Source organism: Argiope bruennichi, chromosome 4, assembly GCF_947563725.1.
Source record: "Argiope bruennichi chromosome 4, qqArgBrue1.1, whole genome shotgun sequence".
Lineage (NCBI taxonomy): Eukaryota > Metazoa > Arthropoda > Arachnida > Araneae > Araneidae > Argiope > Argiope bruennichi.
In genome coordinates, this window is record NC_079154.1 from 9,223,472 (window position 1) to 9,247,680 (window position 24,209).

General features: G+C 29.2%; 1 protein-coding gene across 1 annotated transcript in view; it reads left to right on the top strand.

The window, feature by feature from the left end:
* The window catches only part of LOC129965694 (diuretic hormone receptor-like), an 85,385-nt gene that overhangs the window by 43,834 nt on the left and 17,342 nt on the right, over window positions 1-24,209 (top strand). The window contains exons 3-6 of the mRNA XM_056079803.1: window positions 703-800; window positions 3,653-3,753; window positions 18,436-18,556; window positions 22,832-22,982. Of these exons, the coding sequence (XP_055935778.1) occupies window positions 703-800; window positions 3,653-3,753; window positions 18,436-18,556; window positions 22,832-22,982 (471 nt within the window). The remainder of the gene's footprint in view (window positions 1-702; window positions 801-3,652; window positions 3,754-18,435; window positions 18,557-22,831; window positions 22,983-24,209) is intronic.

Below are 24,209 nucleotides of genomic sequence, written 5' to 3' on the forward strand. Positions count from 1 at the left end.
GAAAGGGTTTTTTTTTAATTTAATATTTTTAATTTTTTAACGTCTTTATAAAATTGTCTTTATTTCTTCATCTATCAGCAAATTTTAAGCGAATCATTTGATTTAATCTCTAAATTAGAAGATTTTTTTTTTGTTTATACCTCTTTTTAACCAAATAAAGACCTTTTTTCCAATTTTTAAGAAATTTTTGCCATTTAACTGGTATATTTTGGTTTCATACATATTTTTCTCAAATTCTTTTACACAAATATTTAAAAATATAATGACTTCAGAACGATTTTTAAAGAATATATCACGAATGTAATCATATACCTTAGAAAAGTTAACTCACTTAAATGCCATTCATGCAGATATTTCAGCTTGTTAATGGAAAATAAAGCCTTGCATCAACAAATGACAACTTCAAAATGGTAAATAAATCTAACTAAAATGTCTTTCAAGAATCTCTATGAAATATATTCACTCAACAAACATTGCAAAATATATTGCACTGGAAACTTAGAAGCATATTTCATCATCCTCATGTTAAAGGTACGTAAAACAGATTGAAGCGTAATGGCTGAACCAAACCATCTCCCCCCTAGAAGATAATGTTGGTTTGATTGCATGCTTTCAACCCCACGATGAATTATGTGCATAAATTATATGTTTCTGCGTACTATAATCAAACTGCCTCCAATATTGTGCTCCTGACTGTTACAGAAAATGCCACGCGGTCTTGCGAAGCGAATAGTTCCTGGGCAGAGAGGTCGGACTACTCCAGATGCAAACCCCTAGAGGAAGAGGAGCCTCACATAAAGGTAAGCCAGGAATTGACCATTGAACCGTTTGAACAGACAGAAAATCGTTGTAATCAGAGCTTGAATTTTAATGATTAATTTCTGGCGGACTGTAGAGGCCTTACCTCAGGCGGAATGAAATTGCAAATGTTAAACTGAAGTGCAACTGATATTATAATCATCTAGTTATTTTTGAGAAATTAACAGATTTTTTCTGTTTGTTTGTTTAAGATTGGGTTTTCAATTTAATTGTGGCAAGCGGCTTTTTGTACTTTTTTCTTTATTTTTAAGTGGTACGAAATTTGAAATTACATTGTTTTGGCATTTTTTTTTTCCTTTTCTTTTTTTGTATTTTTAGAACGGAAAATTATAGAGAAAAATTTTTAGTCATGGCTTTTATTAATTATTTATCGTTTGGTTTTTCCACTGGTTAATAATAATTTTAACAAGCAAATATAAATAGTAAACGATATTTTTCTTTACAAATAGGAAGATTATATATTTTTTTAGGTTGTTTTATGCAAAGCCAATAAATTCTACAGTCACTTTTTTTGTTATTTCTAGAAGAAATTTAAGCATTATAAGCTGGCGGAAATGTAATTAAATTTTGTATTAAAAATATAATATATTTATATAAAATATAAATACATTTATAATTTTTATAAATAAGCAATTAAAAAATTATTTCACTAAACTTTATTTTGCACCGACTTAAAATCTAAATAATTAGTTTCTTATTAATATAAATTTTATTTCCTTATATTAATAATTTTATTTCCTTACGTTAATAACATTTATTTCTTTTATTTTAATATTTTTTTTAAAAAATACGATGAAATATGTTTAACTACAATGTTTGTCACTGTTTTAATACCTGCTTTTACACACAGTCGCATTATTATTCTTTTCTTGTTCTTATAACATATAAAATTCGCAGATTTCAATTATTTTTCAAATTAAACACATCGCGCGTGTGATCGTTTTTTTATTTTTAGAATTAGCATTCTTCTTTTTCTTCATCAAATCTTTTATTTAATAAAAAGTGCCGTCAAGATCACGTGATAGATAGCGCTGAAGATTGTCATGACCGGCACGTCAAAACAAGTTTTCCCGATTTAAAAATTCCAACTCAGAAGATTCGCATTTATAAAAGTGGAATTTTCTAAGAGAGGTTATCAGTCAAATTGAATAGCCATTATTGATTTTATGTCGCTTAATAAAGAACATATTAAGTTTTTGGCTGAAACTTGAAATAGAGATACAGAAGGTATAGAAGTGGAAATTAAAAAAATAATAATAATTACAGTAAGACACCAATTGTCCCGATATATTGGTAAAACATCCGATTTGGATAATTTAATATATCGATAATTGATGGAAAAATATTTAAAAACGAAATGAAATAGGCTTGCAATAGATTAATTTAATGACTACAAAAACTGTTCTGTCCACCATTTTGTATATTGACTTTTTGTAATAAATTATCATTTAAGATATCAGTCAAAGTTAATTATTTCAGTGTGATTATTCATTTTCGGGAAGATTTTGTTTGCAGATTTTTTTTTCAAAGTGATTCCATAATTGGAATTCGGATGGTTTTACTGTATTGCAATTACACAGATGCAACAGTCAACGCTTCTCGATTCTTTTAATTTCAACCTCTTGCACTCGGAAAAGCAATCAAGAGAATGATTATTCTCTAAATACGAAACATGCTAGTCTTACAGCTTCAAGAAATAAAAGCTGTTATTGTATGAATTCATTTTTTTCAAAACTTAACTGCGATTCTTTATAACTCTGTAAACAGCATATCTTATTTAAATCAACCTCCGATAGTATAATGCGCAATCTGGAATAATAAATGAAAGTAAACATCCGACTCCAAAAGTTTAATAATAATTACTGACTTCAATAAAAATAAATAAATAAATGTTAGGAAAAATTTAATTAAAAATTTTAATTTATTTTAAGCTTAATATTTACATTTTTTCCAAAACCAGCGTGCTAATCTGTGACACTATTGGCACCGCTTCCGAACCGTTGGGTTGCCTGCCTTTTTTAGGACTGAAAGACATATAAAATAATTTCGTATTCAAACAATGCAGACAAATCTTTATTGATATCGCAACTTCTGATCAAGTCAACTGTGTTGCATATATTGACTTGCTGTTCACTTGAAAACCTTTATAATTTCTCTTACATGTTATACAATGTTGCATAATATTGATTGCAATGATACCTTGATCAGCAATCAAAATTAGAAGTTGCGATATCAATAAAGATTTGTATGCATTGTTTGAATACGAAATTATTTTATATGTCTTTCAGTCCTAAAAAAGGTAGGGAACCCAACGGTTCAGAAGCAGTGCCAATAGTGTTACAGATTAGCACGCTGGTTTTGGAAAAAATGTAGATATTAAGCTTAAAATAAATTAAAATTTTAAATTAAATTTTTCCTAACATTTTTTACTTATTTTCAATTATTAATATTAAATAAGGTTACATGAAATATACAAAAGAGTCATCAAAAAGTCTCATCACTATTATTGTACAGACAAAAGAGCTTAAAACCTGCTTACTTAGGAGATGTTCTCACACTGGTAGTGCTCACCCACCCACCCCCATGACAAGGAAGAGAATATAAGAATAAAATAATAAAGCTTCCTGACTTTCACCCTCAAAAGCATTATGTCAGGTAATAAGAAAATAGGTTTATTAAAATAAAATTAAATGACTTTTTTACAAATTTGTAAGTTTTAAAGGATGTACCATCACAGGTTAAAACTGTTTTTATTTTTCTTAGTTAGCTTTTCTTAAGTTTATTACTGTGTAGTATGTAAGTTAAATCACTTTTTTATCGTTGATCTTAACAGGTACTCTGGGACATTAAAGAGGCCGGCACTATTTACTACGTTGGTTATGGCATGTCTCTGTTGGCGCTAACAGCTGCCCTCTCCATTTTTCTGCACTTTAAGTAAGTACTATTAGGGAATAAATTTTACAACAAAAAATTAAATTGGATCACATTTGTGCTCCAATAATACTTTGATTGAGATACAAAAAATTTCTTAATGTCATTATTATCTTTCTTATTTTAATTTAGAATTTATTACCATAAATATTATAGAATCTTTAAAAAAAATTTGCTCTAACTCACTACCTCGTAGGGTCATTGATACAGAATCGATATATAAATTAACAATCAACTAATATAAAGTTCCTAAAAGATTAAAACAGTGTGTTGCCATCGATGATATGCAAATGTACCAAATTTCGTATTTCTGGTATTTCAGGAAGAAAGTGGACCGGAATTGATAAATTTTATCTTTACAAACATCAAACAAATCAAAGCAAATACAAATGCATAAACATGTTTAACAGTTTTTCTGTGTGATTGCCGTATCTTAGTCAGAGCTTTTAATTCTCTAAGCAAATTTTATATGTGGATAGAGACATAGTTTTTTTTTTCGTTTGTTAGTTTCATAGAGACATAGTCTGTTAATTCAGAAAGACAATTTCTCTTTTGTTAATTTCATAGCGACATAGTTTGTTAATTTTGAAAGACAATTTTTTTTTTATTTTGCTAGTTTCATAGCGACATAGTTTGTTAGTTCAGAAAGGCATTTTTTTTCGTTTGTTAGTTTCATAGAGACATAGTCTGTTAATTCAGAAAGACAATTTCTCTTTCTGTTGTTAATTTCATAGCGACATAGTTTGTTAATTTAGAAAGACAATTTTTTTTTATTTTGCTAGTTTCATAGCGACATAGTTTGTTAGTTCAGAAAGGCATTTTTTTTCGTTTGTTAGTTTCATAGAGACATAGTCTGTTAATTCAGAAAGACAATTTCTCTTTCTGTTGTTAATTTCATAGCGACATAGTTTGTTAATTTAGAAAGACAATTTTTTTTTATTTTGCTAGTTTCATAGCGACATAGTTTGTTAGTTCAGAAAGGCATTTTTTTTCGTTTGTTAGTTTCATAGAGACATAGTCTGTTAATTCAGAAAGACAATTTCTCTTTCTTTTGTTAATTTCATAGCGACATAGTTTGTTAATTTAGAAAGACAATTTTTTTTTATTTTGCTAGTTTCATAGCGACATAGTTTGTTAGTTCAGAAAGGCATTTTTTTTCGTTTGTTAGTTTCATAGAGACATAGTCTGTTAATTCAGAAAGACAATTTCTCTTTCTTTTGTTAATTTCTAGCGACATAGTTTGTTAATTTAGAAAGACAATTTTTTTTTATTTTGCTAGTTTCATAGCGACATAGTTTGTTAGTTCAGAAAGGCATTTTTTTTCGTTTGTTAGTTTCATAGAGACATAGTCTGTTAATTCAGAAAGACAATTTCTCTTTCTTTTGTTAATTTCATAGCGACATAGTTTGTTAATTTAGAAAGACAATTTTTTTTTATTTTGCTAGTTTCATAGCGACATAGTTTGTTAGTTCAGAAAGGCATTTTTTTTCGTTTGTTAGTTTCATAGAGACATAGTCTGTTAATTCAGAAAGACAATTTCTCTTTCTTTTGTTAATTTCATAGCGACATAGTTTGTTAATTTAGAAAGACAATTTTTTTTTTATTTTGCTAGTTTCATAGCGACATAGTTTGTTAGTTCAGAAAGGCATTTTTTTTCGTTTGTTAGTTTCATAGAGACATAGTCTGTTAATTCAGAAAGACAATTTCTCTTTCTGTTGTTAATTTCATAGCGACATAGTTTGTTAATTTAGAAAGACAATTTTTTTTTATTTTGCTAGTTTCATAGCGACATAGTTTGTTAGTTCAGAAAGGCATTTTTTTTCGTTTGTTAGTTTCATAGAGACATAGTCTGTTAATTCAGAAAGACAATTTCTCTTTCTGTTGTTAATTTCATAGCGACATAGTTTGTTAATTTAGAAAGACAATTTTTTTTTATTTTGCTAGTTTCATAGCGACATAGTTTGTTAGTTCAGAAAGGCATTTTTTTTTCGTTTGTTAGTTTCATAGAGACATAGTCTGTTAATTCAGAAAGACAATTTCTCTTTCTTTTGTTAATTTCATAGCGACATAGTTTGTTAATTTAGAAAGACAATTTTTTTTTATTTTGCTAGTTTCATAGCGACATAGTTTGTTAGTTCAGAAAGGCATTTTTTTTCGTTTGTTAGTTTCATAGAGACATAGTCTGTTAATTCAGAAAGACAATTTCTCTTTCTTTTGTTAATTTCTAGCGACATAGTTTGTTAATTTAGAAAGACAATTTTTTTTTATTTTGCTAGTTTCATAGCGACATAGTTTGTTAGTTCAGAAAGGCATTTTTTTTTCGTTTGTTAGTTTCATAGAGACATAGTCTGTTAATTCAGAAAGACAATTTCTCTTTCTGTTGTTAATTTCATAGCGACATAGTTTGTTAATTTAGAAAGACAATTTTTTTTTTATTTTGCTAGTTTCATAGCGACATAGTTTGTTAGTTCAGAAAGGCAATTTTTTTTCGTTTGCTAGTTTGATAGAGACATAGTTTGTTAATTGAAAAAAGACAGGTTTTTTTTTAACATTACTTTATCCTTCAAGCATTGAATCTCTGGAGTAACATAAATCTTTAATTTTGGTATGATTCTATCATCGGTGCAACTTTTATAAACAATGATATATACAAATATCAGTGAATGAAAATCTCTTTTCTTTCTGTTCTCAAGATTGTAGAAATGTTTGGCAGTTTTTTGTGATATTGTCTCAGAATTGGCATAAAAAAAGGAATCTATAGTCTGATGCATGGATTTTCGTAAGGTTCTCATCAAATTTTTACGAGAAAGTTTCAAAAACATTTTTTTATAAATTTAATAAAAAATTATTTATTTATAAGAATCATGATTGTCCCAGACTTTCGCTGGAATATACAGTCTATCCAGGGCTGTTCTATAAAAAAAATGATGTTCCTGTTTAAAAGCTTTTCTAAATTTTTGCCTTTTTTTTACTTAAACAAATAAGTGCACCGAAATTCCATATTCAAAAGGATTCTAATCATTTAAAAAGCCAATCATAAAATGAAATTTATGCTCTCTTTTAATGAGTTTATCATCAGAAAGAATTCTGAAAAATAAATAATAAAATAAATTTTTTAAAAATACAATTCATGAAAACAGGACATAAAATGTATTAAAACAATTTTTAAAACTCATTATCAAAATGCTTAAAAAAATATGTTTAAATAACTTTTTTACTATTTGACTTATAATTCATCATTATAAATAGTAGCAAATATACCGTCTAAAACGATCACTAATCCTTTAATTAATAATATCTCATACGTGATTATCACAGATATTCACGATATAGTAAAAAAAAATGTCATGAATATTGGTGGAATGTTTATAAAATAAAACAAAAAAAATATTATTTGCAAGTACTCATGTAAGTTCTATATTCTTGCAATGGGACCTTCTGTCTGCATAAGGTTCACATTCGTTCAAATCAGAATGGGTCGCAAAAATCGAATTGGAACAAACAGTAATCTACTAGCAGAAGAAATGAAATTCCGAATACAAAATTTTAAAATTGCTGAATGAAAACTTTAGCAATAATCTTCAATTTGATCAGTGAAGAGAGAATATAATGAATCAGCATAAATATAAGGTATTCATACTTAAGTTCATTCGCACAATAATAAATCAATCATTTTAAAAATAAAAAAGCATTGTTCAGTTGCTTGACGCTAATATAGAAATTGAGATTTGCGCATCCGATAATGACGCCGATAAAAGGGACAGTCATATTTTTAATCTTTTCCTGTTTTTACAGGCGAAAATGGACGATTATATATATATCGATTATGTGGTCTTGAAATATTTCCTTTCTAATTTAATTTCCAAATGGCGCCTCTTAAATAGATTCAAAATTTAATTAAATAAATCAATCAAATGACAATTCATTTTTAAAATCTTAAAATAGTATTCTGCCATCTAATATACAAAAATATACAATACATCAGGAACTTAATGTATAAGCAAAATTCTAAATTTGCAAACAAGAAAAGTAATTCTTTTTATGTAACAGAATGTAAAAATGGAGCTATTCATTTCTTGTGGCAACTTTTTTCACTTCCATGTTTAAAAGTATAAATTTGGGGAATATTTTCATCAATTATATTTTTAAGTAGAATTGTAAAATTATTTTTAGAATTTTAGAAAATCTATGAAAGGTAATCTCACTGAACCTTTCTTTTTCTAAATTTCATCCAATTTTCAGTTTCCCCGCCATGCACTGAGAAGCACCATTTGCACTCGAATTGATCTTGTGGATCGAAGGAAATTCGAACTTTGTTTATTTTGGAAAAATCCTCTGGCTGAAGAGAATTAATTTCCGCTTTTCTCGATTCGTCGAATATCCCGACTATTTTAAGATAAAAGGGAGATTTATATTTGTTCCCTTACTGATGATAAAAGATTTCCCTGAATTTAGAATATCGGTTGACATTTTTGATTTCTTTATCTTTTGAACTCAGAATGCTATTATTTCAGAAGAAAGACGCAAAATTTATGAAAATTATTTGTATCATGAGATGGAATCGAGATAGTGTAGTCAGATTTAGAAATAAATTTGAATTATATTCTTTAAATTAGCTGATTTTAGAGACACCTTGTTTGCCGAGAGTATTGGTTGTATTTGATTTCAGGTAAATCTCTTATTTTCAACGGATCGGCCGCAGTAATCTAGTGGTAAGGCCTCGGCTTTGAAACCGGAGAGTTTCAAGTTCAAGACTCGATTCCTGCCCCCCCCCTCCCCCTCTGAAGTGGTCCTACCGCTGAAGTGGTGTGGAAGCTTGGAGAGGGGGTTGCTAACTCAGGTGTCGTCCTCGTCATCTGAACGCGGTTCAAAATGATGAGATCCGTCCCAAAATAGTCCTAGTGTTACTTTAAAACGGGACGTTAGTATTACTAAACTAAACTTATATTTAACAACATTCTTAATACCCCCAAAAATATTTTAATCATCGATTTGTGATACACATTAAAGCATTTATTTTAATAATCTCGACACTATTACGTTTATTGTGTGCATAAACCTTCTCAATGGAGTCAAGTACCATGACATCAAGAGTTCTATTCAAAATAAATTGCATGATTCATTTATCTTCTAGTTTTTCACATACTATTATTTCACTTTTCTGTTTCTCATGTAAACTAAACAGATATTAAAACAGAAGGTTTCTTCCTTTGCTTTTAACAACGAAGGAAAATCGCTTGAAATAAATATTGTTGAAATTGTTTTAATTTCAGTGAAACAATAAAATCTATTGTTGTAAATTATACAAAAAAATTATTTAAAATATTATCATGTAAGGATTGTATGGCAATTAAATTCGTATCTTCGAAAAGAGCAATTTTTTAATTTTTAAAACATAGAATTAAAAAAATTTACTTAATTAAAAATTAATCAAAAGTGCAAAAATTAAATTTTAAAAGCCATAGAATAAAAAAAATTTAATTAATTAAAAAATCAATCAAAACGGCAAAAATTAAATTTTAAAAAAACATGACTTAAAAAATTAGTTCAATGCAAGAATATTTTAGAAACATAAAGACCTCAAAATCTCACTTTTAATTAATTAAAATTTCAAAAAAAAAATTCGTTCTCAAACCCACAATCCCACCCTCCAAGCTATATTTATACCAAATTTGGTAACTAACATCAAATGATTTGCCATGTAGAACGCCAGCATGCACATTCGTTTGCTTTTTTTACTAATGTATATAAAGTAATTATGGCTAAAATCAATTATATTTTCTTTTAAAATCGAAATCAGTTCGACATTACCTACATTCTCACTAAAAGATATTTTTTGATATGCATTAAAGAAAAAATCATAACCGTGTAAAAAAAAAAAAAAAAAAAAACACCTTGATTGTAACAGCTTCTTATAATTTCAACACTTCCCAACTTTTTTCCTTGGATAAATATAATCACTGCTTTATATAAATTTGTGTATGATATAGATCCAGTCTAACATAGTTCCTTTAACAACTTTTAATCTTAAAGGAAAGCACAGAGAATAATTGTACGCCTCATTTAATAAAAAATAAAAAAAAACCTTTCCATACTACTACGTTTTAATTGTGTGCAAATTTTCACTGCTACACACGTGGACATTTAAATAACGTCCGCCGTTCTATTCACTGTTCGTCTTTAAAAAAAAATTATTTACTAAAATTTCTTCAAATATTTAGTTAAAAAGAATTTGTTTTGATATAAAAAGCTTAGATATTAATCAACCTAGTTTAAGAAAATGAATCACAAGTGTTGCCAACACCGCACAAAAAGAAACCATTTTTTAAAACTAATACCATTAAACCAATACCAAATTTTATGCATTACTAGATCTAACGAATGCTTTTTCTTTGAACAGTTCTGTAATTTTGTATAATCCACAAATACCTAGTATGGTTTAAACTCGGCCAGTTATAAGACAGCCAATAGGCAGCGCATGCATAGAAAGTCTGAAACATGCGGTTCGGTCCATGACAAGTACTTGTCATGGCGGGACAACATGCCGCTGTATTGTATTTTTTCCCCCTTACTGCGCATGTGTTTGGGGAATTTGGCCGGGGGGTGGGGGGGTGGGGGTGGCTTGAAAAAAGATCACTTATCATAAATTAATTCCACCATTTTTTTTCTCTTTGTTCTTTCTGATGCAAGGTTATGTTTTTTTTTTTTTTCATTTTATTTGTCATTTTTTTCTATAGTTTTCCAAATTTAGATATAGTGACCTTTTTTTTCTCATTTTACCATGTTTCTTCGTATAAATATCCATCATTTTAATACAATACGCAGTGAAAAATAAAAAGGGACGCCAAAACGTCAATTTAATCCCAAGTATAGAATACCTAAATCTATTTTAGGAAATTATGCAAACATAATCAATCCCTTTCTGCGCATTCGCTGGCCGTCTGGCCGTCTTATAAATAGCCGAGTGTAAACCCACCTTTAATATAACAAATTTAAGCATTTAAAAAATAGATGACATAAACTACTAAAAAACATTACCATCTAAAATGCGTTATATATTAGAATACTTACAAAAGCAACCTTTCTAACTATATCAGTTTTTCAACTAATCCCCGCTACTATGTGGATCATTTCCCTCATCTAACAATTTAATGAATCAAAAACTTTCTTTTAGACTAATTAAAGTTTTTATGTCCCGGGTATTTTTCTCCCAGAAACATTCCCCAGCTTATTTTTATTACGTTCCGTAGTACAAAACAACTTGTTTTATATCTTTGCCATTGTTTCATACCTTCTTATACACCAGCTGTTGCCAGCATAATCTCTACTATAAAAGGAAAAGCCGAAATAATGGTTGAATCTCCTTCAGAATTTGAAAAAGAGAAAATCCTATTATTAAAGTCATATTGAACGTGTGAAACATTTTTCTTCGAACGAGAATTGCTAAGAAAGATTGGTAACTAAGTTATAATGGACCCTTTTTTCCTATTGTTGACAGAAAACATCATTTATATTCCAAGTATTTCCAGGAACACGGTTTAAAGCATTCTTCCAATTCCGGGAAAAAGGCAAAAATTGAAACACTGCATCAAACTTTCTTCACATAAGTTTACAATTCCTCTTATTAATTGACGAGCCGTTTTTAGGTACCTGGTGCTGTTAGATGAATGGTTGCTAGAAGTTGCATTTAAATTATTTTATATGACTTGCTCTAAATAGCTTTCTCGAAACTATTTTTAATCTTCAAATTTCGATAGGCATGTAACGTTTACTATTTTACAAGCTTCACATCATTCTGTTCACTGTTCATCAATTTTTTTTATCATCTCATTTAACATTTAAACTTTAACTTGAAATGGAAATTATTATATTTCAATACAAAATAAACCTTAATGAGCTCATTAAAAAGAGATGCACTTTAAACATTTTTCATTATTAATTATTTTAAATTGGATTGTAAGTAAAGCCAAATTTCATGAATTTTATAAAAAGCATACCTCCAATTGAAACTTACTCAATGTGGAAAAATAAACCAAGTTTTCAGATCTTAATCATCAAGAATTTGAAAAAAAAATCTAAAATTAAATATTAATAGCAAAACTGTTTTGAATTTCATTTCAATAATAAAATTTAATTTGTAAAATAAGTTTAAAATAGATTTTAAAAATAGAAAAAATTAAGCAGTAAAAACGTTATTACTGAAATTTTTTTTTTTAATTTTAAGGGGATGCAAGATCATTTTTGTACTGTAATATTTTCGGAAGTTGTCACAGGAAAACGCCAAAATTTTGTTTAACTTTTAATCAATTAAAAATTTCAAAAAGCTCCACAGCTCCGAAGTGTATATTTACAATTCCTAAAGGAAACACGAGCCTTTGGAAGTTGTAAGTGAAATAGTCTAGATTGTAGCAAATTAACACTCAGAGAGACGTATGCATTCGCCTTTATTATTAATAGTGAAGACACTTAAACTAATAACTTTCTCTTTTAACAAAATTTCTAAAAATGGATGACCAAGCTATGGTGAATTCTTTTTTTATTGGAGACCAACCACCTTTGATGACCAAATGATCTTTCAATTAAATCTTGCATGCAAAATGTATTGTTCTTAATTTTTCCAAGAAAATATCTTCAAGTATCACATTTTGACCGATATCGAAGTCGGATTGTTTTTAAACTGTGTGTATGAATCATCGCTATATAGTCAAATCTCATAATGTCAATATTATTAAAACTATTACTGTTTGCAAATCTATTTTCTAATTTTTATGGTACTCTTTCACTTTCCGATAATTCAGGCAATCTAAGAAGATATTAAAAAAACCTTTTTTCCTTAGATTTAAACAATGGGAAAAAATCGGGCTGTTAAATATCTTACAGAAAAATAAAAATTCCAACTTAATTGAATAACAATAAATTCCATTGCTGAAAAGTACACAAAAATATTTTTAAAAAATAGCAAACATTTAAGAAAAATATGCACTGTTATTAATCAGTTATCATTAAAAACGTAATTTTTTGAATTTTAACCCTTTAAAGGGCCATTTTTTTTCTAGTCATATTATGTTAAAATATTTTTAAGCTTGAAATTAGAATAAGAAAAGAGATTCATTTTGCTTATTAGATAAATTTAATTTGATTAATTAATTAATTTGGTTAATTAATAATTAAGTGGCAAATCAAGACATATTATTTTATGTGAGATAAAGAACTGAAGTATCTAAGTTTCTGTCTTTCTAAAAAAAATTTGTCAGAACTTTTGCCAACCTACATAATTTCATACAAAGATTGATAAATTTGGTGGGAAACATACTTCCCACTGCCCTAGAAAAGGTTAAAACAGAAATTTTCAATAAAATTTTTTGAGATTGTTTCTCGAATTTAAGTTTTATGCAATTGAGATTTTTCCTTTAACGAATTTCGAAATCAACTAGGCAAAAATCTGCAATTTTTGAGAAAAAAAAATACGTATCCGCATTTCAGACTTGTAACTCAAAGCTTTCTTTGAGTTATGTTCACAAATCGGTAACAAACTTCATTCCAAAAATGTTGCCGAAAAAAAAAATTCAGATTTTGAAATATGGAGATCCATCAAAATCTTGAAATAGATTTGTTTGAAGATTACAATTTTTTTTTTTTTTTTACTTTTAATATGAGAAAAGAAAAATTAAACTGTCACAGACTTTTTTATCCCATTCCAGTCAGTTGATGAATAGAGGTCCTTCTACGTCAAAAGAAGAAATTGGATTTTCTTTTTTGGCGAAGCTCTAAAAACCTATCTGATCTCTTTGAAGTTAAATTTTTTTCTAGCATTCATGGTAAAAATAACCTTTTTATAATATCAAGATTCGGGGTACCGCCCTCTTTATTCTAACAACAAACTCATGACCCCACTGTGATTAGATATATGCTTCAGCAAAATGTCGTTCCATTTCACTTCCCGAACATCTAAAAAGAGTCTAATCATTTCATGTTGAGAGTGGAAATGTAGCTCCTTTATTTCCACAGAGGTCGCCATTTCCAATATTTACTTGTACGTTTAGATACAAAAATCATTATATATGATACTCGCACAGCTTGTCAAAAGAAATATCCCAGAACCATTCTAATAGGATCCTGAAAATACAGCTCATTGACCTCCTCAGAAACCGTCATTTCTAATATTTATTTATTCCAATATTATTATATTTACTCAGAAAAATTATCGTATAACTTTCACTCGCACATATTTATTAAAGGACTATTGTCTGACCGATCTAAATTGATCATGAAAAAGTGCAACTTATTTATTTCCAAAGAGGCCATCACCTCCAAATATTGAGATAAATACAATTTGAAATAGAGCTGAGTCATAGAGGCGCAGTTGAATATCATCGTTCCACACAAAATCCATGAAAGAGCAATTTTAGCCTCACGGCCTTGTTCGTGGATCCTTTTACAAATATTTCTATCACTCGTGGCAGTTTTAATAGATTTATTTGAAAAACAGCCCATCAGTTTATATAGCATCAATTTAAACTTAGCGACAACATCATTTATCATTTTTTATAACGGAAAAAAAAGTTAATTTTTTCCCGTCATATGACACGGGAAATTTTCTCCATATCTGACCGTATATCTAGAAATGTCAAAGCATTCCACTATGTTTGTTCACTTTCAGTTTTGCCTTCCTCTTGTAAACTGAGATAGGTAGTATTATGGTTTTTAAATCTACAGTATATTGGTCTGATTAAATATAAAATGGTAGTGATTTTTTTCATGTAAAATGAAAAGTTAGACATCAAACTTTCAAAGCAAAAATACAAATTAAAAGTCAAAAAAAACTTAAGCAACTTGCGACAAACAAAACTTGTGATCTATAATTATTAACTTACCCATTATTTTCAAAAAAGTTTGAAACATTTTTTATATCAAATATAAAATACTTTTCCGTACAGTATGTTTATTTCATTAACGTAGACAAATGTATGGAATAGAAAAATATTTTTTTTTTTTTGGCAAGCTGAGTTTAGAAAGAGTTCAGAAAAAATATTATTAAGAAAACTCCATACTGTAGGTGTACAATAAGAAGTTCAAACAAGCCCGAAATAAAAGGATTTGTTTCACAAGAAAGCATGAAATGCAGATAGCAAAACACAGCAATAGCATATACCGTTAGCAGAAATTAGAAACACACACTTAAACAGCTAATAAAATAATAGCACAGCACGATATTACACAGATTACATTTACAAAATACCCAACTGTAAACTCACTCCACGATCAGCACTTCAAAGAAAGAATTCATTCAACTGATTGGGTTTAACACTTTCGACAATTTTTATAGTCTCCGGAACAGGATATCGAATTCTCTAGAAAGATTCAGATCTTGGTTCTTAATGGAAATATCGCTAACGTTCTTGTATATTTGAGAACCCTATTTTTGACGCCAAATTCATTGCCAAGTCACCGAATAGTCGCCAATGCCGAATGTCATTGATTTGACCTCCATTCAACATCCGTTAAAATACTTGCAAAGCTCTCTTCTTTATTTACTATAAGACTAAATGCACAGGAATTCACTATTACAGTATTTAAAAAAATATTCTAATTTAGAAGTTTGCATAATTAGCCACTACGTCCACGGGGAGGGCACCTCGTAATGGAAGATGAGAAGTTATTGGCATGGTGGTTGGTTCTCACCACTCCTGTTGGTACACGAAAAGGTGGAGCTCTGGCTCCTCCCATCGATGATGAGACGTGCTTCCTTAGGGAAGAGTTTTACCGTGGCCGGTGATGGCTCTTAGGATTTAACCACAGTTCCCGTCAGTGTTGCTGTTCCGGCGATCCGGTCATTCAAGTTTTTCGGTGTGCCTCCCGGTGATTTGGAGTTTGTAGTTGGGGTAATTAGTTACTGGAGTCTAAGCAGTTTATCTGGCAACAATTAAAAATGATGAATTCGATAATGAATTAAAATACCAAAGATAGTAGCTTATTCCCAATTTCATAATAACTCCAAATAAAAGCATATTATTATAGAAACATTTTTATCCTTCCATTTCATTAAATTAAGAAATTGGTATTTATATTTTTAGTTTAAAAATTAAAATTTTATTTCCTTCTTCTATACCTTTTCGATACTGAAAAGAAGATGTAAAAAAGTGAATAATGTTATATATCTGAAAAAGGCACCAGACCGAAACTTCTGAAAATGCCTTTTTCATTGATATTCGCAATAAAATACGTATAAGTTTAGAATTTCCTTCCAATATTTGCTGATGCCACGGTTTGTCTCACTGGGGCAAGGGAAGGCCTTTTCAAGAGCTCTATTTGAAAACTAGTAAATATTCCTTAAGGATCATTTTAAAAGCATTTTTAAAGACATAAAATCGTTAACTTTAATATATATATATCGAATTGCACGATAGCTATTTTATTGAAAAGCCTTTACCTTATTTTCCATAAACCTCTTCATTCAAAATATAGGAATAAAATCCTAAAAACTAAAAAAAAAATGAAAAATTGCAGTTGCTTTGCATATTTCTGATATTTTAATAAATTTTATTCGTCCCGGAATTCGGTGTATTTATCTAACATTGCTATTGCAAAAATTCACAAACTCTCAAAATTGAAGTGTAATATTATGTGTATCGAAATTTTATATTATATGTATCTAAACATACTGGAAGTATTTGAAAAGAATCTTATGACATTTTTTTTTATAAATAAAAGCATTGATTGTATGTTCAGGAAGATACATGGAACTGCTAGATTACTTTTAAGAAAAAAGTTCTTTAATGTAGAATCTACTTCCATTTATTCCCAAATTAGTATTCTGTTTAAGAAATTTAACAAATTGCAGGGTGTTCTAAAATACATAGCAATATCTTTAAGTTGTTTCTTGGGACAAAAAAAAATTTCATAAAGAATTTGTCCAAAAAATTGAATGCTATACTACAGCAGCATGATCGACACATATATAAAAAAAAAACCTAGTGGAAGTGGTTTTTCCTTTAACTTTCTCATCTACTCCAGAAGAAAGAGATTATTTGCCTGCATAAATAAAGTGGTCCTTGGGATTGCTATAATTATTTGGATTTTATTGCTCTCAGAATCGGAGACTGAGATAAGGCGGAAAAGAGAAAATACAAGATGCACCCGCAAATCTTCTAGGAAAATCTACTAAAATACCAAACGGAACATTTATATGGTATACACCGAAAAATAGATTTAATCCTCGAGTCACTTATTTCCAGGTAAAATACAATTAATAAAACAATTCTAAAAAGTGTTTTCATTTATTTTAATTAGTATATTAAAATAAACTAAAGAACTTTTTAAAATTATCTAGTACATTAACTAGAATATCAGTATGGAATGTTTATACGGTATATACCAATAAATAGATTTAATTCTCTAATCATTTATTTTCAGATTGAATTAAAAAACTTTTTTAAAATTGTCTAGTAAATCTCTTTTTTAAAATTGTCTAGTACATATATTTGAATACCAGCAAGTAATGTTTATTTGGTATATACCCAAACATAGACTTAATTCTCTAATTATTTATTTCCAGTTGAAATACAATAAATAAAACAATTTTAAAAAAGGTTTTTTAATTTTTTTTAGTATATTAAAAAGCATAATTTTTTTTATTTTAATTATTTTATTTGTTTTACTTTTTTAATCTTCAAATTTAGTGCAGTTGAAAGGCACTGCCAACTCGTTTTTAGGCGTCAGTTTATTACCAAAATCAGGTCATAACTTTTATTGACATAAATTATGATGGTTTAAAAAACAATTTCATTTCTCATTGGTTCTTCAAAACAAGGTATTCAAAGATTCCATCTTGAAAGATTAGATTACCAAACTTTTAAAAAAATAGACGCATGAAATTATAAAATAAATGTATACAAACAATTTTTTAATAACATGTTTTTACTACTGTACAAAAGGAAGAATTTTTCTCATTTTATTTATTTTTTCATCTTTAGTCTTTGATATAATAATTCATTTTTATAAATAATTTATTTAATATAAATTTTATGGCATCTGAGAAATAGTTTTTTACAGATTTCACTACAATATTGCATCCCTTTTGTAGAAATAATATTTGACTATATTAATGATCAAATAGTAATTAATTAATTAATTAATTTTTGATCTTGTCATTAAAATTTTCTCCAATTCAAAAATAAATGACATCGTCATGCTGTATCATAAAGTAATTAAATCAAATATAAATCGCGAATCTTTAATTTATAAATTATTATCATTAACACTAAAAAATTTCGTAATTATTTTTTCTGAAATTCAATAACAAGTGGCGCCACACACGTAGAATCAAAATGAAATGAAATTGAATTTATATCTTTTAATTCTGTTCTCAAAGTTATAAGTTGAATTTTATCACTAAGGAAACACCAATCCTCAAGATTCTTTCTTCGTATGTATAAAAAAATTTATAAAAATTTCCTTCTTACAAACCAAGATATAGTTTTAGTTACTTCTACCATCTTCACATTTATTTTAAATTATTAAAATATTCGAAATATTCTTAATGTTAAGAATATTTCGAATGTTTCAGTTCGAAACATATTTACCTAATCTGACCTCTCGTAAAATAGACCATTCTTCAGACAACCAGTGTCATCTGTAGAAGAAAACAAATGCAATGTCTTTCTGATGCATTGCTTTCATTTGCAGGAATCTCCGATGCTTGAGAAACAACATCCACACCAATTTACTCGCCACTTACTTCTTTCTGGACCTCACTTGGATCATCACGGCTACTCTACAGTCATGGCCGACCGTAGAAGGCTCGAAGGTAAGGCGGCGATTTTTATTGAAATTGAACGAAGTGTTTCTGAAAATACTCGATTCTTAAGATGACAGTCAGTGGCAGCACCACTTCGCTGTGTGGAGAAAGCCAAGATCCATAACATTTCCGTAAATGACGGTACACGTGTTTCTATAGCTCTATGTTTCTATGGATCTTAAGAATATAGAAAAAGTTGAATGGTGCTAAATATGAAACTCTCGATTATCCATGAACTTTTACAGGAAAACATCTTAAAAATACATCAGATACAAAAAAAAAATTGCTTCAATTACAAGCTAGTGAGGGTGGTCTACCCAAAACTTTCTCGGTGACTTTTTAATGAAGTTGATTATGCGTTTTAGCAGTGTCTTTTCTCTGATGATTGAAGCTAAAATGTGTCGTAGATCTACTATTGTAATTACAAAATAACATATCAAATTTGATGTATTTAAGTCATTGCGTTTTTGAGTTATCGAGCTTACGTGCATCTGAAAGAACAGGTCGACAAATATTCGACCCCTTGTCGGATTTGGCTCAAAATTTTTTAGGTGTCTGCACTGTAGCTGAATCTTTGTACAAATGTTTACTAATATTAATTAGCTTATATTCGAAGGTCCAGATAAACACAATGCAGTGTACATCGTGGAGTGCTCGGATTTTTATTTTCAATATCCATCACATGAAGGTTTTGTGCTAAATAGTACATTGAATTGTTATCGACCGATTGAAATAAAGATTTGAAATGGAATGACAGTTTTAGATTTTAAAAAATCACATACCAAATTTCACTTATCTAAGTCTTGCGCTTTTTGATATCGCGTTTTCATTATGCGAATATGAATAACTATAGATCAAATCTTTGGCAAATTTTGTTCAAAATTTAATACAAGTCTATTTTTCGGATTCTAAAATTATATACTAGATGTTATCTATCTATCGTATATAGTTATTGCTTCACTTGCACTCTCGGACAGGTAAAAAGTAGATTTATTTTAAAAATTGATAAAATTTCATATATTTAGTGCAGAGACAACAGACCAAATTTCATCTTTCTAACTCAAGGCATTTTTCAGTTATCGTATTCGTAGACAAATAGACAGCTTCAAAAATGGGTTTTTCGAATTTTGGGAGATGTGAAATGAAAAAGAATCATCTCGATATCTAAATCAAATTTTATGGTGGTTCCAATATTTTCATATTTTATACTTCTTATATGAAAATGTAAAAAGAAAGAAAGAAACTGGCACGATTGGATAGTAATCTAAGAAAACAAAAATTAAAACTCAATTTATTTCATTCAACTCTACATTTGCTCACGTTAGAAGTGATTGTTACAAGCAGAAAGGAATGACGATCAAAGCAAAAAAAAAAAAAAATCTTTTTACATTTAACTAAAACAAAGGAATTTGAAACACGCAGATGTTGTGAGATGTGACAGTGAAAAATGAGATGTTTCAGTCATTTTTTTTAACTACAGTACCCAAAATCTTCCATTTGAATTAAGAAAAATGCAGAAAACCTTGGTAATCAATATTAACAAGAAAAAAGTTTCCAACCATGGGAAACAGCAAAAACGAAATGTGGAGAAAAAAAGCTTTTTTTTTTCAAGGACAGCTACATTTTTTTTTCTCGGAAACTCTCCAGAAAAAAAGATTGCATAATCAAGAATGTAACAAGAATAATTTGCCTTCGTTGTTAATACGAACATAACAGCATAAAATAAAATACTAAATATTCTTATATTTTCCAAAAGTAATTCCAATTGAAATATTTTAATATGAATCTATATTTAAATTAGATGGACGTTGAAAGATTAAAATCCAATATCCGGCACCTTGAATGCTACCACAAATGTTGTAAAAGCAGAAGAATAAAGAAAATCGATTCATGATTAAACGAATGCATTGTACTTTTAACCTAAAACAGCCATTTGTCTTTTAATGAGTAACGTATGGTTCTAAATTCCCTAAAACGCAGCCTTTTAGGGAATTTTGATGTTGTAAAGAATTTAAATAATGAGCTAACTCCATAGACAAAATGACATTTTTGGAGAATCTAATTCCTATTACAATGTATACAACGCGGCATAAGTTAGCTAATAACTGAAATAAATTTAAGTAGAAAACTTCGCGGATATGATTAACCGTCTTATTAAAAATGTTTATACTTATGATTATGTAATTATTTTATCGTCATAGAATGCCTTCATTCAAAAAGCAGAAAAAATAGCAAAAAAAAGAAGGTTTTTATAGACACATTTTTACTAATTTACTAAAAAATAAAAATCAATTGCAATTATTTATTATTATTCTTTGATTATTTTTTAATTTTTAATATCTAATTTATATTTTTTTATAAATGCTTTTATTGCAATCAATTTTTTTGACTAATTTACAAACAGATAGCGCCACGCGTCTAGAATGATTGTTTAATTAAAATAATCGATTATTAGGTAAAAAAAATTTTGATAATATTAAAATAGTGTGTAAACAGCGAGAACACGCAAGAGTGCAACATTTCAAGTCTCTGGTACATTAGGAAATGCATAAAATATCTTTTAAAATGTTCCTTATATATATACATGAAACAAGACAAAAAAAAAGTATAATAAATGCTGAAAATTGGATTCTATTATTACTACTCTCACTGAATTACTCTCTTAACTGCGTCTTATTCCCATACAAAAATGCAGTCATTTACCATGCTTAGATAAATGAAGCAACTTTACATTTGACAGCACAGCATTTGAATTCACATTAGAGCTATTTTGGGGCGGATATAGAGATTTTGAACTTAATCAGATGGCATGGATGATCGCTCAGTTGAACCCTCCTCTCCGAAGCTTTATATTACACTGTCCTGAGAATTTTTGACTTCAAAGTGTATAGCATGCATCAGGTAGTGCGCATGATCGATTTTCAGTGGAACCTGGTCTCGAATTCACCGTTCTTCTGTCCTTAACAAGATATTCTTAAAACTTTTTATTTTTTGTACGTTTCAAACCTTTCTATATTCAATAAAACATTTTTTAAATTATATCTATATGTCTCTGTGCATGATAATTCAAAAACGCTTGAACTAGGCAAATGAAATTTGGTATGTGGTTTTTACAACAAATTCGTAGATTTCTGACAAATTTTCGACGAAATCCATTCGGGAAAACAAGTGCAAATGAACATTTTAACTTCACGACAATTAAGATCTGCAAAATTTTATATACTGCCTAAGAACTTAATGAATTAAACACTCTGTCAATTTTGAACCATATCTTTTAGGCGTTGACCGTCTGTCTATATGTACCTTCTCATATAGGCAAAAGAGATAACTCAAAAAAGCAATGATTTAAATAAAAGATTTTTATACTTAATCTACTTATTAAAATTGTAATCTGCGTTGAATTTTGGCTTCAATCGATTAAAACAAGACCACTCCCCCCCCCCCAAAAAAATACATATTGGCTTAAATCTTTTTCTACTAAGTATAAAACGGGACTACGAAAATAAAAATCTGTACATTTGAATCGTTCACGGCCATGCGTAAAGTTCACAATTTTTATGCAATGAAAGGAGAGAACATCTATATTTGAGAGTATACGAGCTACTTTAAGGGCCGGGATAGCCTGGTTGGTAGGGCGTTGGATTTGCATCCCTTGGGTCGCAAGTTCGAACCCCGCCGGCCAAAGACTCACCGTGTGTGTGGTGGCTGGCGCACGTATAAATCTTGTCTACTGAAGAAATAAGAGCATCCTTGGCTTAAAATCACCGACTTCTAGTCAGTGGGCTTGTCTATGACAAGTGCCATTAGAAACAACAGCAAGCTAGTTTCGAGGAGACCACTCCCACATGGTTTCTTTTATTATTATTATTTATGCATATTTTATGGTGCTTTTTTCAAAACTAAACAACAGCAATGAACATAAAACCTATATGTAAATCTTATTTTTATCAAATGGATATATTTTCGAACCTTTTTATTATGAATCAGCAATCAATAATAAGAATATCAGAAGGCTCATTTTTTTTCACGATTCCTCCATTTCTCACTCACGCTATCAAATGCGTCGAAGTAATTATGACTGTTTTTCCCCTCTTTTCCTTTTGGGGCATATTTCTTAGAGAAATAATCAAGAATAAAAATCTTTAAAAACTTCTGTCTGCCATTTTTTTAATGTGTTGCATGAAAATAAAAGCAAAGATTTGTTCTCGAGTGAATATTAAGACTATTAATTTTCTAAGCACTTTTGTATGTTATTGGGACTCTAATGAGCGTTTTCATTTTCAGCTGACTTGCGTCTTGGTGATATTCCTCACTTATTTGATGGTCACCAACTTCTTCTGGATGTTCGTGGAAGGGCTCTACCTGTACATTCTGGCCGTGAAAACCTTTTCGATTGAAGTCGTTCGAATACAAGTGTATGCCCTCATAGGATGGGGTACGTATGTTTTTTTTTTATTTGTTGCATGTGAATAATTACTGTATAGATACATTTCATAGATTAGATCGTAGGTTCATATAGATATATTTGAAGATATAAATATTTTGAGATATTATGACATTTTTAATTAAATGAGTTGCTTTATTCTGTCATGCTTTTTGTACTTTATATTTTTATAACTAGATAAGAATGCATGATTTATGGGTTAAACCTTCACGAACTATGTTAGTTATGATACACTTTGAATAATTTCGTTAGAATTATTTTGAAAGAGTATTACGTCAGAATGTATAGGACAGATTTTTAAAGTTAAGCGAAATTTCTTCGCTTTAAGTTTCTCCCGCTAGAGCATTCTCAGATTCTGTATGGTGGTTGATTCTCGCCACCTGGGTGGGTACGGAAATTGTGTGGGGTTGGCTACCCCTATCAATGACGGAACGTATCTTTCATAGGAGGGGTTGTACCATGGCCGGTGATGACCCTTAGGACTCGACCTTTCCCGACAAAGCTGTCGCGGCAGTCCAGTTATTCAGAGTTATCCGTGTGCTTCAGGCCGGGATGGAATTTTCAATTCGAGATTACCTTTAAGTTGGCGTTAAGTTTTGAAAATAGGATAAAATATTTCCCTATTTGCCTTTGTTATGCTTTTTAAATGCTAATTATGAAAACTAATACCCGATAGTGTTTTGTCTCTATTTGCAGGAATTCAAATTTACTTGATTCTTTGTTCCTTCCGCTTTGAATATTTCTAGTTTCAAAATATAAAACAAACACAAAAATCGGTAATAAATTTAATGGAAATAAAAAAAATTGTATTTTGTTTCCGAAAATGATCTAGCAGTTACACCAAATCCTGATCAACTTGCTCATATATTAGGAGTTTTAAGTCTTTCTAATTCTTTGATATTCAAGTTGATAGTAATGATATCAAAAAGTTAATGTAGAAGCCGTTACTTCACACTAAAGGAATTGAAAAAAAGATATAGAAATGTTAATTAGCTACTGTAGAAGCCGTCGCTTCACACTCAAAGAGTTGAAAAAAAAGACATAAATATTAAGTTAACTACTGTAAAACTCCTCACTTCGCTCTCAAAACAATTGAAAAAAGAGATACAAATTTTAATTAGTTACTGTAGAAGCCGTCGCTTCACACTGAAAGAGTTGAAAAAAAGCGACATAAATGTTAACAAGCTATTGCAGAAGCCGTCGTTTCACGCTCAAAGT